At 46.3% G+C, this 14,440-nt stretch overlaps 1 protein-coding gene across 2 annotated transcripts in view; it reads left to right on the forward strand.

Moving 5' to 3' along the window:
• Positions 1-5,571: 5,571 nt before the first annotated feature.
• The window catches only part of Retreg1 (reticulophagy regulator 1), a 120,802-nt gene continuing 111,933 nt past the window's right edge, over positions 5,572-14,440 (forward strand). Inside the window, exon 1 of one of the 2 annotated variants that reach the window (XM_051182586.1) lies at positions 5,572-6,001. In XM_051182586.1, the coding sequence (XP_051038543.1) occupies positions 5,712-6,001 (290 nt within the window). In that variant the 5' untranslated portion in view covers positions 5,572-5,711. Of the gene's footprint in view, positions 6,002-7,643; positions 7,782-14,440 lie in introns of those variants that run through there. The other variant, XM_051182588.1, reaches the window with a different exon arrangement.

A 14,440-nucleotide genomic window follows, 5' to 3' on the forward strand; every position in this document is an offset into this window, starting at 1 on the left:
TGAGACTACCATAATGAAGGCCCTTCTGACAGAACCACCGGCTTTGTGACAAAATGAGAGAGACTCCTGAGGGTATGTTCCCTTTCCCGCTCTGTGCTCTGTAACCCTCTGTTATCAAATAATTCAACTAGAGGGCACTGGCATATGCTCTTGGATCTCCTGATTCAAGAACTATGAGCCAAACAAATCGCCGATCTTTATAAGCTACCAAGCTTCAGGTGTTTTGTTATAGCTGCAGATGATGGACTGGCAGTGTAGTTTCCATTTCTCAGTTTTTATTTAATTTTTTTTAACCATTACCATTATTGTATATATGTCCCTCTCTGTGTGTCTACGTGCAGGTATACATGTTCATACAGGCACACATGTACACATAGAGGACAGAGGGCAGCTTTCAAGAATCAGTTGTCTTCTACCACGAGGATCCCACAGACCAAACTCTGGTGATCAGGGTAGGTAGCATGTATCTTAGCCTTATCTCTTTATCCCCACTTCTTTTTAATTATCCATTTTTGAAACCTTTAAAGGAAATCCAGTTTGGCGTCGGAGCAGCGCTCAGTGGTCAAGACCCGGCACTGCTCTTGCATAGGGTCTGAGTTCAGTTCCTCGCACCATGTTGGGCAACTCACAACCACCTGCAGCTCCAGAGAATCTGATGCCCTCTTTTGGTCATTACCAGTACTTATAATAATATCGCGCGCGCACACATGCGTGCGCGATCGCCTCCCCTCACCCCCCCCATATATATTTTAAAAATAAATTTTTAAAAATCCTTTTTGGAAGACAGGACAGTGGCCTTGTTAGTTGAAAAGTGAGTGACTTGGAGCAATACACCATGGTTAATGTGGAACCATCAAAATTGGGCACATATTTTTTTGTAGTTTTCAGTTAGGCCAGGAGGGGCAGGGGCAGGTTGGGTGGGGTCGGGTCTGGAACACAGCAGGACCTAGCTGCAGCCCAAGTCTGTCCCCTGTCCCTTCAAGGGCCTAACAAGGGGATTTAGCTGATAAGGCACGGGGAGCAAAGAATCTTTAAACCAGACATCCACAAATTAATAATTTTGTCATTGGTGCCAAAGATGAAATATACCCCAAAGAAAGGATGGCTGCATTGGGCAGAAGATTCTAGGGTTACTCGAGAAATTTAGAGGGGTTGTTCAGACCAGTCTCTCAAATGTGAACAAGCCCACGGTTGCGGAAGGACATGTGACTCCCTGAAGAAAGTTTCTCACTGACCGAGGACATCTACGGAAGGAGCTGAGATGACATCTGCCCCATGCTTGCTTTCTAAGCTGTGTTCTCTGATCTGGAGCTGAATCTGCTCAGGGTTAGGGGTGCCTTTCCTAATTGGCACAGTCGCTGTACGCATGCGCAGTGGTTCCGAGAAGGACCTCAAGGTACTTACCTACCCGGGCAAGCCTTTGTGTTGCTATGCTCATAGGGCTTGCAGATGTGACCTTCTCTGACAGAAAAGAAAAATATCATCCCTCTTTAGTATTTGTAGTGATATCCAAACTGAGTACCCCAGCAGGTGTGTGAGGGACCAGAACTCAATGTACGGTTGTTTGGGGTAAGCGCTTTCTTTAGGGAATGCTGCTCAGATGGACACTTCCGGCTTGGAAAGCCTTGTTTTACAAGCACCACAGACATTAGCTGACACATAAACAGAAACAGATTTTGTGATTCCGACTAGGACATGGGTCAGAGGAGGATGTGAGGTGGGATCGGAATCTTTTTCTCTTGTTATTGTTATGTGATGTCCTTAGTTGATCTGGGCTTAGAGTGATCTATTTGGGGTCTTGGTTCAGTGACTAACATGTCTAGAGAGTTGAAGATAGGGCTAGGAATGCTTGAAAATGTTAACCCACAAAAGTTCTGTCTACAGGAGTGATGGCACAAACCACGTGTACAATGACTACTTTTCCTTGAGAACCATGCACCCACCACACGATTCCAAACGGGAAAGTGGAAAAAACCAGTCTGGCTGGTGTGTTTCCGGCCCTTCTGCGGCTCAGCTTGATTTTGCCCAGTGAGACCTTGTACCTAGGAGTTAATTATTTATTCTTTTTCTTTTCTGTTAGGATTTTTCTACCTCCTTTTAGAAGGGAGAGACGAGTCCAGGAGTTCCTATGCGCTTTGTGCCGCCCTTTTAGGTGGGGTTATTTTTCCATCCAGTAGTTACAAGTTTTTCCCCTGTGATTCTTCCCCCCCCCAGGGGGATCTTCCCAGCTTCCTTGACATTTTCTGATATATATTGTCTAATCCTATAGCTCATTACTATCCATGACCCTGTTCCAACAAACACCAAGGGCAAATTCAAAAGGGAATCTTAAACAGTAAAAGTAACACAGGTCTTATTTTTTTAATTATTTATTTCGAGTCAGGGTCTCACTGTGTAGCTTCAGCTGGACTGGAGCTCGATATGTAGACCAAGTTGGCCTTGAACTCATAGACATCTGCTTGCTCCTGTTTCTGCCTTTGTCTCCCCAGTGTTTGGATTAAAATCCTGCACCACCACCCCTGCACCACAGTGTTTTTAAACATCAAAGTTGTTGCAGGTAGAGAACAAAACTGATTGCCTCTACCCAACATTAGTTTCTTACACTCAGGGCTGAATAAATTACTCAGGCATCACAAAGATAATTAGCTAAAGAGGGAGCCATTATAGGTCTAAAGGGAAATGTCCAGAGATCCACAAGGATGTCTCCAACTAAGAATCTAAGTAATCATGGAGAGGCTACCTTAAGTGCCCTTCCCTGACAATGAGATTGATGACTACCTCATATGCCATCATAGAGCCCTCATCGAGTAGCTGATGGAAGCAGAAGCAGACACACACAGCTAAACACTGAGCCAAACTCCTGGAATCCAGTTGCAGAGAGGGAGGAATGATGAGCAAAGGGGCCAAGACCAGGCTGGAGAAACCCACAGAAAATTCTGACCTGAACAAGGGGAGCTCATGGATCCCAGTCTGATAGCTGGGAAACCAGCATTGGACCGAACCTGGTCCCCTGAATGTGGGTGTCAGTTAGGAGGCCAGGACAGTCTATGGGACCTCTGGCAGTGGAACCAGTATTTATCCCTAGAGCATGGACTTTGGAGGGATTCTCTTTCAGTCTATATACATGGGGTATGGCCTTGGCCCTCCTCCAAATGATGTGACAGACTTTGATGATCCCCCTTGGGAAGCCTCACCCTCTCTGGGGAGTGGAAGGGGGAAGGATCGGGGGTTGATGGGGGGAGGCATGGGAGGATGAGAGGGAGAGGGAACTGGGATTGGTATATAAAATAAGATTGTTTTTAATTTTAATAAAAAAAGAATTTAAAAAAAAAACCTACCCAGTAGTGCTGTTGTATGTATTTACAGTAGTGTCTACTCTCACCCTACACATTTTCAGTAATTATTAGAGGTCAACTGCAAAGAAGATAGGATGATCGCAGTCAGCCCAGTCTTTAATACAACACCATGTGAGCAGTCTTTTCTCCATAGCTATTTTGAGAGGGGTGAGAACACCCTTCAGAAAGCAGAGCTGCCAGGAAGATTTGTCATAAAGGGAGATAATGAAGACTGCAAATTGCACACAGCAACCAGAGCTTAGCTTTTTGGTGACTTCATTGCCAGCAGCTTTTACTGCATCCACAGATCTCCACGACAATAATTAGAATTTAGGGGAAGGACGAATTTGAAGGATCTTGTAAACTTGTCTCTGAAAGTTAATCTACACTGGGTTTGGACCACAGGGATACCAGTTCTTACTGGTTCTGGATTCTCAGCTCAGGTCTGTGTTGAGTGCTAAACAAAAACAAACTATACCCCAAAGTATCTTTGTTTCCCCAAAGTTCCACCACTAAGGCCAAGGAGGTACCACATTAGACTGAATCACACATGTGTATGTGCACTTTGTGTGTGTGTGTGTGTGTGTGTGGTGTGTGTGTGGTGTGTGTGGTGTGTGTGTGTGTGTGTGTGTGTGTGGTGACTGACTGAATTGTTTCCACACTGCTTTTTCATCCCTTCCAGGGCCTCTTTCCATGGAGGTATCACCTTAAAAAAGCAAGTTAAAAATACCAGACAGTTGCAAACTACCTTCAGCTAAAAAACAAAAACAAAAAACATTGTCATTTGAAGGTCCTTGGAGAACACAGCACCTGATTTCTTCCTGCAGCCTCTCCATGCTTTCTTCCATGCTGAACTCCCAACAGGAAGTTGGCTCTCTCTGCCATTCCCACTGCATCTCTGGGTTTTACAAGTCAGGGCAGAGGTCATCTACATCCCAAACCCTCCTGAAGCCTGATTCTGGATGCAATTTAAATGAGGACTCTTATCACTGAGGGTTTCCATCACTGAATTTATCAATTTTAAGTGGTACCTTTTGGATTGTGAACCCCCTGCAGGTGGAAGCCACATCCACAGGGCCTAGCGATGTGCCAAGCACATAGTAGGTGCTCAACAAACCTTTGTGTGAACCCTCGGCATGTGCTCCCTTCATACAACATAAAGTCAGGTAACTGTTCACATCTAGCCTGTAACGTAACGTATAGATGTTTGCAAACAGACACAGAGGTTTATACTGGCCATCTAGATGGACATTATAAACTTTAACCCAGGGGCTCCCTTGAGGCAACGGTCTTCCATTGATTTGGGAATGTACCACACGTAACACATTCATCCTGTGAAAGCATGATGGATACAGAGGATGGCCCAGAGCATGCCAGGTGCCCTGATGTATCCGTTCTCAAGATTGAAGGGTGGGTACTTTATTCTAGAGAAATGAACAGAGAGACTAGACATGCACAGCCAGCCCTTCCTCTCTCCCACACTCAACCAGGAGACCAACATGGGGGGGGCAGCATTCCCCCACCTCTGCCCTGAGGTCCCTTTGTGACATTGAGAACAGAGCCACTGAAGCAACAACTTCCAAAGCTTGAGACAGTAGCCGAGTAGGGTCACTGATGGTCATCCTCTGGTTTCTCTGCTCTCTGACACTGCAAAAAGCAACTCCCACTACTGAGCCAAAAGCTCACTGAACCAAGAGCTTTCACCTGCATGCACTGAGGCCTGCCCCGTCCTCACCCCTAAAATCAGCGGGTCAAACCAAAGGCCCTTCCTTGACCCCCAAACGTGTTTTTCTTCTTTTCCCAGGTCAGCGTTTATATCTGACACAGTTAGGCAGGATGTCCCTGTAAGGGACTTGGGCAGGGGCGTGATGAGTCCTGAGTGCTGAAATAGGAGCATCCGGATATTTTCTTTAATACTGAAGGATGGAAGACTGGCGGCTGTAGCTGGACAAAATGAGACTGGCCCCTCCTCCCCACTTTAAAATCCAAAACCCAGACTCCCTTTGAGACGAACCCTCTCTACCTGTCCTCCTCAGTTGGAAGGGAAAAGGGAGGCTTTTCCTCTGGTCCCCAGCCACCCAGGGACGCCGCCCAGATGGCATCCACGGATCCAGCGAGCGGAGCGCAGGATGTGCAGCCCGGCCCAGGGCGGCCCCGCCCCTACGCGAACTTGACCGCACCCTCTTCCCCCGCGCGGCCGCGACTGACGTCACAAGGCACCCAGCCGCCGGCGCCCCGCGGTGCGCACCCCGAGCCCCGACCGGTCGCCGCTGCTTTCCGGGCGCTCACCGCCAGGCGCGCGCGTGCCCGGCCGCCCGCCCACCCGCGTCCCTCCCCGTCCCCGTCCCCGTCCCCGCCAGCAAAGCATCGCTGAAGATGGCGAGCCCGGCGCCCGGGGAGCACGCCGCTCAAGGATGCCCAGCCTCGGCAGCAGAGGAACAGGCGCCGAGGCCCGGGGTTCCCGGGGAGGAGGCTGCACCGGAGGCAGGGCCGGCGGGCGCGGGGCCGCAGGTGGAGGAGGAGGCCGCGGGCAAGGTGGCCGCCGCCCTGACCTGGCTGCTCGGGGAGCCCGTGCTGTGGCTGGGATGTCGGGCGGACGAGCTCCTGAGCTGGAAGAGGCCGCTGCGCAGCCTGCTTGCCTTTCTGGGTGCCAACCTGCTGTTCTGGTGAGCCCTGGGACTGGGTGGGGGAGTGGGAGCGCCCCGGAGGGCAGGTGACCTTGGGGCGCCCGGGGCTGGATGTGGCCTGGCCAGGGTGAGCTAGGCGCTGCGGTGGAAGAAATAACCCCGTCCCACTTGCTTGGCCACCTGTCTGAAACAGGTAGTCTCCCGCTTCAACTTTCCTCCAGACACACTTGCCTGTGAGTGGCTGTCACCCTTGCTGCAGATAACCACCCTCCAAGGGGAGGTGATGGTCTGATAACCCACGTGTTCCTTTATCTAGGGATGTCCCAGGGCTCTTGAAAACTTCGGTCCTGGCATTGTCAGCTCGCAGATCTTGACTAAAACGCGTAGGGGTACAAGGGCGCTTGTGCTTGAGTTGATTTTTGCACCCACAGAGGCACATCTGGGTCAGCCTAGGTATAGTTTCAACACTACTGCTGCCTTTCATCAGCCACAAGAGATGGGCAGTGAATGGTTTGTTTTTCCTTTCCCTGGAGGGCAGGGTTTACTGTCTTTGCTCCCAGATGAGAAAGCAGGAGGTAAACAAACAGGTGGATTAGGCACATCGCCCCGCCCCCCCAGGTTGTGTGTGTGTGTGTGTGTGTGTGTGTGTGTGTGTGTGTGTGTGTGTGTAGGCGGGCAGTAGTAATTTCAGGTGAACTCCAGAGGAAATAGACAAGAATGTTCTTTGAATATCCCCCAATCAACAGGTTTGTCTCACCAGAAAGTGTTATGCCTAGGTAAGCACCAGGCAGGCTCCATCCCTGAAGGATGTGCCCTGTCATCTGGTACTAGTGCTCTGAGGGCAGAGAAAAACCAGTTCTCTTTGAAACAAACATGTCCCTCGAAGTGCAGAATAAGCAGTTTTACTAACAGACACCTATTTACAGGACATAGATTTCTTAACCCCAAAGTTGGGAAATAAATGCACAAGAGAGACATAGCCTGTTATTTTCCTAGATTAACTGGGGCAATGTGAAGGATTTTCTTTAGATCCCTGCTTGTCTTGGTTTACTCTGAAAATGAGCTGTGTCTTGTTTCTGTCTGTGAATGTTAATTAACTTTGGGTCTCTCAGCTATTGCTGTTTCTGGAGTTTATCCCAACTCTCTATCCCTGCTGTAAGGTTACCTGATCCCTTAAATAAAGAGGTTATATTATGTCGAGCTAAGCTGGGGCAGGAAACCAAGTCTAAGGGCTGTGTCTCATGTATTTACCAATAAGCAGCGAGTTTTTAATTTTATTTATCTAAAGACATCAAGTTCCAGAGTTTGAAGGTACAAAACTGTAAACACTTTGAAAATGTCTGCCCTTTGAAACTCTCATTCCCACGCCCATCCCCAGCCCTTCAGCTTCCTCCCAGAGGCAACCGAGGCCTCTCTCTTTCTCTCTCTGTTTTAGCAGAAGCGCTCGGCTCTGTGTAGACTGTGGGCTAGAATGGTAAGGATTCCTCATGTAAGGGTGGGTGCCTGGCTGGTCACTTCCTCATTTTGCAATGCATAGAATTCCTTTGTAAGAGGTCTCAAAGTATTGAACCTCAGGCATAGTTTCCAGCGCTTGAGTTTTTAGTGTGATAGCTGAGTATTGTACGTGTAGCATTTGGTATAAATGAAAATGAGTTAGAGGATGAATCCCACAAGTGAAACTGCTGGGTCAGAGGGCATGTGCACTTGTTATTTTAATGGCTGCCACTGGGGTTCTACCAGCTTATTTGACCATCAACAGTGATGTTACTGCTTGCACTGCTAAACTTCTGCCAAGACTTCTGAAAAACATTTTAATCTGGTAAGTCTGCTAGGTGGAAAGGGTACTGTGGTATGGTTTTAAATTTGTGTTTGTCTGAGACTGAATGTTTTCCTTGTGTTCAAGGCCACTGTAATCATTTTTTTCTTCTCTGCAGTGTGTATTTATCTCTAACAACTCTGGTCTATTTCTTCACTTTAGACATTGATCTCATTGACTTCCTGAAGCTCTTTTTATAGATGGATTTTAGCATAATTAATGTAATGAGTTGCAAGTATTTTTCCTATGATGTATTCTTGTGTGTGTGTGTGTGTGTGTGTGTGTGTCCTGGGTTGTGTGTGGGTTGTGTGGGAGTTTGTGTGTTGGTGGTCCACAGTTATGTGTGTGCAAGTAGTAGAGGCCAGATGCGCTCTTATATTGTTCTCCTCATCAATACGACTGGTCAATGAGCCACAGGGATCTGCCTGTCTCTAGCCTTTCTAGGCTGGAGTTACAGATACATGTCATCACTCCTGGCTTTCATGTAGTGCTAGGGAACTGAACTTAGGTCTTTATGCTGTGTGGCAGCCACATTCCTGACTGAGCTACCTCTCTAGCCTCCCTATGACATATTCTTTAAGAACACTGTTGAAACTGCTTTTTTTGAACAGATAATTTTAAAAAGTATATTTGATATTTTCCATATGAGTATTGTGTCCCATCCATTTTATTTACCACTCAGATAGAAAGACAGATAGTGGGCAGACATTGAACCTGGTTAGAATTTTATTTGCTTTGTTTTTTCTGTTTACAGTAGCTGGATTCCACGCATGCATTTCCTCTGACAGACTGCAACCCTGCTCTGAATTCTGAAGCACTTGTTGCTTTTGTGTTAAAATTTACCAGATTTTATGACTGCTTTATTGATGCCAGAACTTCTTTTTTGAAATCTTCCTTATTCCTTTTTCTGGGGTTAAAATATGTTTTTACAGTTTAAAAAAAGTTTATTTCCTCTCAAATGATCTGATTTTTGTTTTCATTCCCCCTTTTCTTTTTTTTCTAAAAAAAAAAAAATAATAAATAAAAAAACAAGTTACTACTCTGTTATCCAGTTGGTCTCAAACTCATAACAATCCTCCTGCCTCAGCTTCTTAAGTACTAACACTAAATGTATGAGCCATCACTCGTGGCTCATTTGGTTCTTAGTATTCTGTGTCTTGGGAATGCTAAAGCTTGTGTTTTCTATGAGAGAGATGAAGAAGTCATTATTTTAAAATATAATGGGCTATAGGATGAGACCCTGTCTCAAAAACAAACAAGAAAAATCCAAATCTTAGCATAAGCAGTGGGGTGTTTCATCTGTCATTGCTGCTGGTCCATCCTCGTGAAAAATAACTTTGTGAATATACAGTTTGCATAATTTAATGTCTAGTACTAATAATTGCCTTCAGGATTTTGAGCTTGACTCAGAAGTTTTGAAATTGACTGCCTGACTATGATTTGTAATACCAGTGTTGTGCACTGAAAAACCAGGAGTGAAATAGGTCCTGGGGATTTGGATTTGGAGAGCTTCACAAAGCTTTGGAAGCTCTCCAGTCTGTTCTAAGGACACACATATAGGAGATGAAACCACAGACAGCATTCACAGACAGACACATACATATTCTTATATATGACATACTTACAAAAATGCTAATGTGAAGAAATGCCATATTGTGAAGTTGTGATGTAATGTAGGCTGCATATAATTCCAGACTCCAGAATCAAGGTTTCTACAGTGGAAACAAATCAGGCCACCGTTCAGCAGGCCTGGAACTATTCAAGGCTTCAGAATGCACTATCTGCCGTATTCTTTTAACTTACAAGGAACATGTTTTCAAAAATTCTTTTTCTTAATTTTAAAAATAACTAAATATAACTTTAAAATTCCAAAGATCAAAAAGCGAAAAAGGGTAAACATTTAAAAATCTTTCCCATGCCTGCACTCAGCCCTCTCACAGGGGCAGCTAGTGTTACAGTTTTAAACACAGCTGGAAGTAAACCAGTGAGACAGAAATGACAGTTTAAGTTTTAAAAGATTTACATTTGAATTTCTAAGTGTGTGTGTGTGTGTGTGTGTGTGTCGTATGTGTGTGTGTGAATACAGATATCTGTGGAGGCCAGAGGTCACTGGATCCCCTTGTGCTTGAGTTTACAGGGGTGTGTGAGCCATCCGAGGTGTGTTCTGGGAATTGAACTCAGGTCCTCTTAAGAGCTACAAGAGCTCTTAACTGTCGAGCCATATCTCCAGCTGGATACTTTTTTTAAAGAATCTACATTTTTTTTTTTGCAGTTTATTCACACTAAAAAGTAGATATTGTGTGTACATAGTTAAGTATGTATGTATCTGTGTGTATAAAATGACAATCAAGATTTAAATTAGTCTCCTGGTTACTGTTATGACTTGGAATAAATATCTGTGTTTTTCGATGGTCTCAGTTGGCCCCTATAAAAGGGTTATTCAACCTCAAAGGGGTCATGACCCACATGTTGAGAACCACTGTTCTAGTCATATTTCAGGTGCTCAATAACCCCCCCTGCTCTCCACCCCCCAGAACCTACTGGTCACTGCAATGCCCAAGACAAGTGCAGAATCATTCCCCACATCACAAATACTCTAGTGAACAGCTGAGCATGTGTACAGTGTAGTGCAGGGATATAGCAGAACTCCAAGAGCTCCACTTGCCCCTGAGAACTTCCCTTCTGCTGGGGAAGGCATGGATGGTTCACCGAGCCAAACAGTGCATCCTGGTTGTCAGCTGCATGTCTCACCAGCGCTGTATAGCATAGGGCAAAGTGCAGATCCTGTGTAGCTTGGCAATGCTGGTGAAAGCTTTTGTACAGAGTATTGAGTGGGTTTAAAAGAAGGAGCCCAATTGTAAAAGAGAGGTTAATGCCAAGAACTTTTGGCGTTTGATAAACCAGGAATAAACAGGGAGTGAGCTCTAGGTTCTCCCAGACTAGGGAGGTTTACCTGGCTCGTCCGGGGGGATATGGTTGGGGGAAGTGGGAGAATAATATGGGATACCTAGACCAGTTAGTTGATGATCTGAAAGGCAGATGCCCAGAATGCTGTGACAGGTCTAGGTGCAATTGGTAGTCTTCTCTAGCCTGGTAGGGTGGAGCTGGCTTGAAAGGGCCTTCAAAGTAGAAAGGATTCAGTCCATTAAAAACAGCTCTGGGCCTTTGGGTATTGAGCCTTCAGCAAATGTTTCTTGAGCAAGGGCTTCCTGGTGGACACAGTGGCTCTTTGTGAAGCTCTCTCTCAGCCTCAGTCCTCAGGACCAGCAAATGCAAGGCTGATCTCAGAGGATCAGTGCTTCTTCTCGGAAGCAGTCACGTTTTCCTCCACGCTACAGTGGCCTTGAGCCTCAGAGCCACCTTTTCAGGCAGGGTCAGTGATTTTTGCAGAGATTTGGGTGTCAGTTTGCCTCAGCTCCATTTGGCATGTCTGTCTTTTTATCTTGTTCTGTGCGTGAATGTTCTCAGGCTGCCCCAATTGGTTCAAATGAGTACAAGTAAATGGGGTGTGTCATTGTTCCTGCTGCTGGGACCAGAAAGATGATGGAGACACAGTCTGATCCCTGGGGAGGTTGGGGACAGCGAGAGACACAAGTTAGTGACTGTGTATATGACAGGTTATGCTGTGAGTATTACACTGTCTGTCACACAGGAGCTGGGAAGAAACAGCAGGGATTTTTAGGCAGTAGATGAAGGGATGCTATACTTTTTAAAGTGTCTCCTAAAAATACACATGTTGGAAATGTGATGCTCAAATTCATCGTAATGGGATAGGGAAGTAGAAGTTTTAAGAGGCGGTAATCAAGTGAGGCTATAAGACAGAACCCCAGAAGGGGAAATAAAATTTGGAGCTGGTGTGCTTGCTTTTCTTCCCATGTGATGTCCTCCTCACCATGTTATGCTGCATGGAGAAACTTACCTGATGATGGCATTATGTTCCTGGACTTCCTACCACAGCCAAGCAGCTTCAAAATTTTGCCTCTCTATGGTTATTCAGTTAGAGCAACAAAACAGACCAAGACAAGATGGTATTGGATTTGAGAGGGCAGGGCATAGGTTGATCTGTTTGTAAAAAGTGCAATAGAACTGGCATGCATTTATTATTATGTTTTCATTGCTGAGTTGATTTATGGGAACAAAACATAGCAACAGCCAGGGATAGAGAGAGGGGAAGTGGTTTTATGTGTTGGGTAGAAGGAGAAAGTTTGGGATGGCAGTTTGTAAAGAGCTTGTTATTGGACCTCTCAGTATCCCCGCTCCTGTTCTTGGTGGCTTCAGTGTGGGTGGGGACACGGATTGAGGCAAAACTGAGGGTAAAATCTGGGAGCACTGATTGGTTTGGCTGGTGGGAAGTGATTTAGATGACTCCCGCATGTGAGAAGCGTCTGGGAATGTTAATAATCAATTTGAGAGTCACTGGGGTCACACCAGGTGAGGGTTTTGGAGAGGAGTGGTTCTGTCCAGTTTGGGGGATTTTGAGTTTGATGGACCCCTGACCTCCCAGGCAGATTACTCACATAGGTGGTTATGAGGTCAGATGTACAGACTCATGCCAGGGATTGGGCTGACTCGAAGTGTGTATCTGGGCATGTTTAGTTCTTGCAGATTTCAGAGTGTGTGAAATGGCTGGGGACCTTTTGCTGGGAATGATGAGAGGGGGGAGGTGCCGAGGAGGCCAGTGTTACCAAGTTGAGTGGCCCGAAGCATTTTATGGAGAGGATCCTTGTGTGGTAGCTCCAGGCTTAAGTTGCTCCTGGGAAGCCAGCAGAGTTGGGCATTGGGGATGGAGAGCACTTGCCTGTGATTGACATGTTGGCCTTTTTGGCATCACTTTCCAGAAAGAGCTGAGGATCCCAGACCCCACTTGAATGAGGGTAGGATACTCTGCCTCATTTTATCACCTTCTTGTTACTGTGGCATGGCTCTATTCCTGGGCCCCTGTGTGATATGATCTCAGATGAGCTCATGACTTACTTGGTCACTGGGGGAGTCCCAGTGGCCTAAGAAATCTGTTCCCCCTACTACCATTGAATGCTATGTCCTTCCCAGTTTATATACCCATCATTAGGTAGTAACATGAAGAGCTGGGGCTTTAGGAAGGCCATCAGGTCACCGAAGGAAGAGCTTTACTGACTGGGATTAGTGCCCCTACAAAAGAAGAGCCAGGGAGCTCACTCTTTCGTCCTCCATGTGGGGACATGGCAGGAAGGTGCCACTCACAAACCAGGAAGTACTTTCGTCTCAGATGGCCCAGCCCCTAAGAATAAGCGTTTGTCTTCCATGCTGCAGAGTTTGCAGCTTTCTTAGCTTAGCAGCCCAAGCCAAGCCAGGACTTTTTCTTCAATGCTCAGTTACACATGTCAGAAGCAGCATGAGCTGCATCCCTGCCAACTTTCTGTGTAGTGCTAGTCCTCTGCTCCATGCCGTTCTCTGTTTATTTTGCCAGTGCCTGGCTGGGTGCTCTGAAGCAGATTGGAGTTTGTAGAGAAGGGGACAATGAATGGGCAGGATGGTGACCTGTGAGGGGTGGAACGGAAGTGGTTAGGTTAGACTTCACCCACAGAGGCAATCTCTGTTTTCTGCCACAGGCATCAAATATCTAGGCTGGGTTCCATATTTTTTTTTTTTTTTTTTTTTTTTTTTTTTTTTGGTTAGTTGCCCAGTGACCCAATTTCGTCATATTTCACTTCCTTTTTGTGTTTGCCCTTTTGACCCAGAAAAGGTTCTCGCTTACAGGTGAGATGTCATGTGGACTCCAGCTGGTCCAGATGCCTTTGTGGCTCAGTGGCACAAGGTGGGGGTGTTTGGGATGCTGGCTTGGGTGACTGTGTTTGCGGAAATGACACTGCCTTTAAGGAAGATGTTTTGCACACAGTGGGTGGGCTTCAGTGCAGGTGTTTTGATTGACAGGGCACAAGAGGATGTTAGGAGATACTTAGCAACTGATTTCTTTCTGGGCCAAGGCATGGCACTGCCATTAGGTTCCCCCAAACCACCATCCCCTGCTTCAGGGCTCTGCCATGTCTCCATCTTCTCACCCAGCCTCTTTGTCTTTAGGCTTCACAGTCACTCCCTCAGCCAAGATGTTTCCAACCACCTGACCTAGGGCTTGCCTCTTACAGTCATGTGTTTTCTGTTGTTAAGGTAAAATGTCCGCACATGGGTATTCGTAAAGAACAGGATGATGATGATGATTTTGAGATAGGGTTTTACTGTGTAACTGTGGGTAGAACAGGTTAGTCTCAAACTCACAGAGATCCACTTGCCTCAGCCTCCTGAGTGATGGGATTAAAGATGTGAGCCACCACACCTGTCAATATCTTGAATTCATTGATTTCCATTCTGGAGTCTAGGAAGTCCAAGAACATGGTGCTCCTAGACCGTGGTGCTCCTATGTGACAAATGCTATTGTCCTGTCTCAGAACATGGTAGAGGGAGGAAAGACAAGCGAAAGGAAGAGCAACAGGGGAAGAAGGGGCCACATTTACTTCTGTAGCAAACCCAGTGCTGTGATAACCAGAAAGCAGCATTAACCTATTTACTAGGGTGGGGCTCTCGACCCAAATCAGCACTATTGCTCCATCTCCCAACACTGTTGCACCGGGAACTTAACTACAGTGTGTGAACTTTGAGGTGCACAGTTGGACAATGATATCTATGAA

This window comes from Phodopus roborovskii, unplaced genomic scaffold (genome assembly GCF_943737965.1).
Source record: "Phodopus roborovskii unplaced genomic scaffold, PHOROB, whole genome shotgun sequence".
Classification (NCBI taxonomy): Eukaryota; Metazoa; Chordata; class Mammalia; order Rodentia; family Cricetidae; genus Phodopus; species Phodopus roborovskii.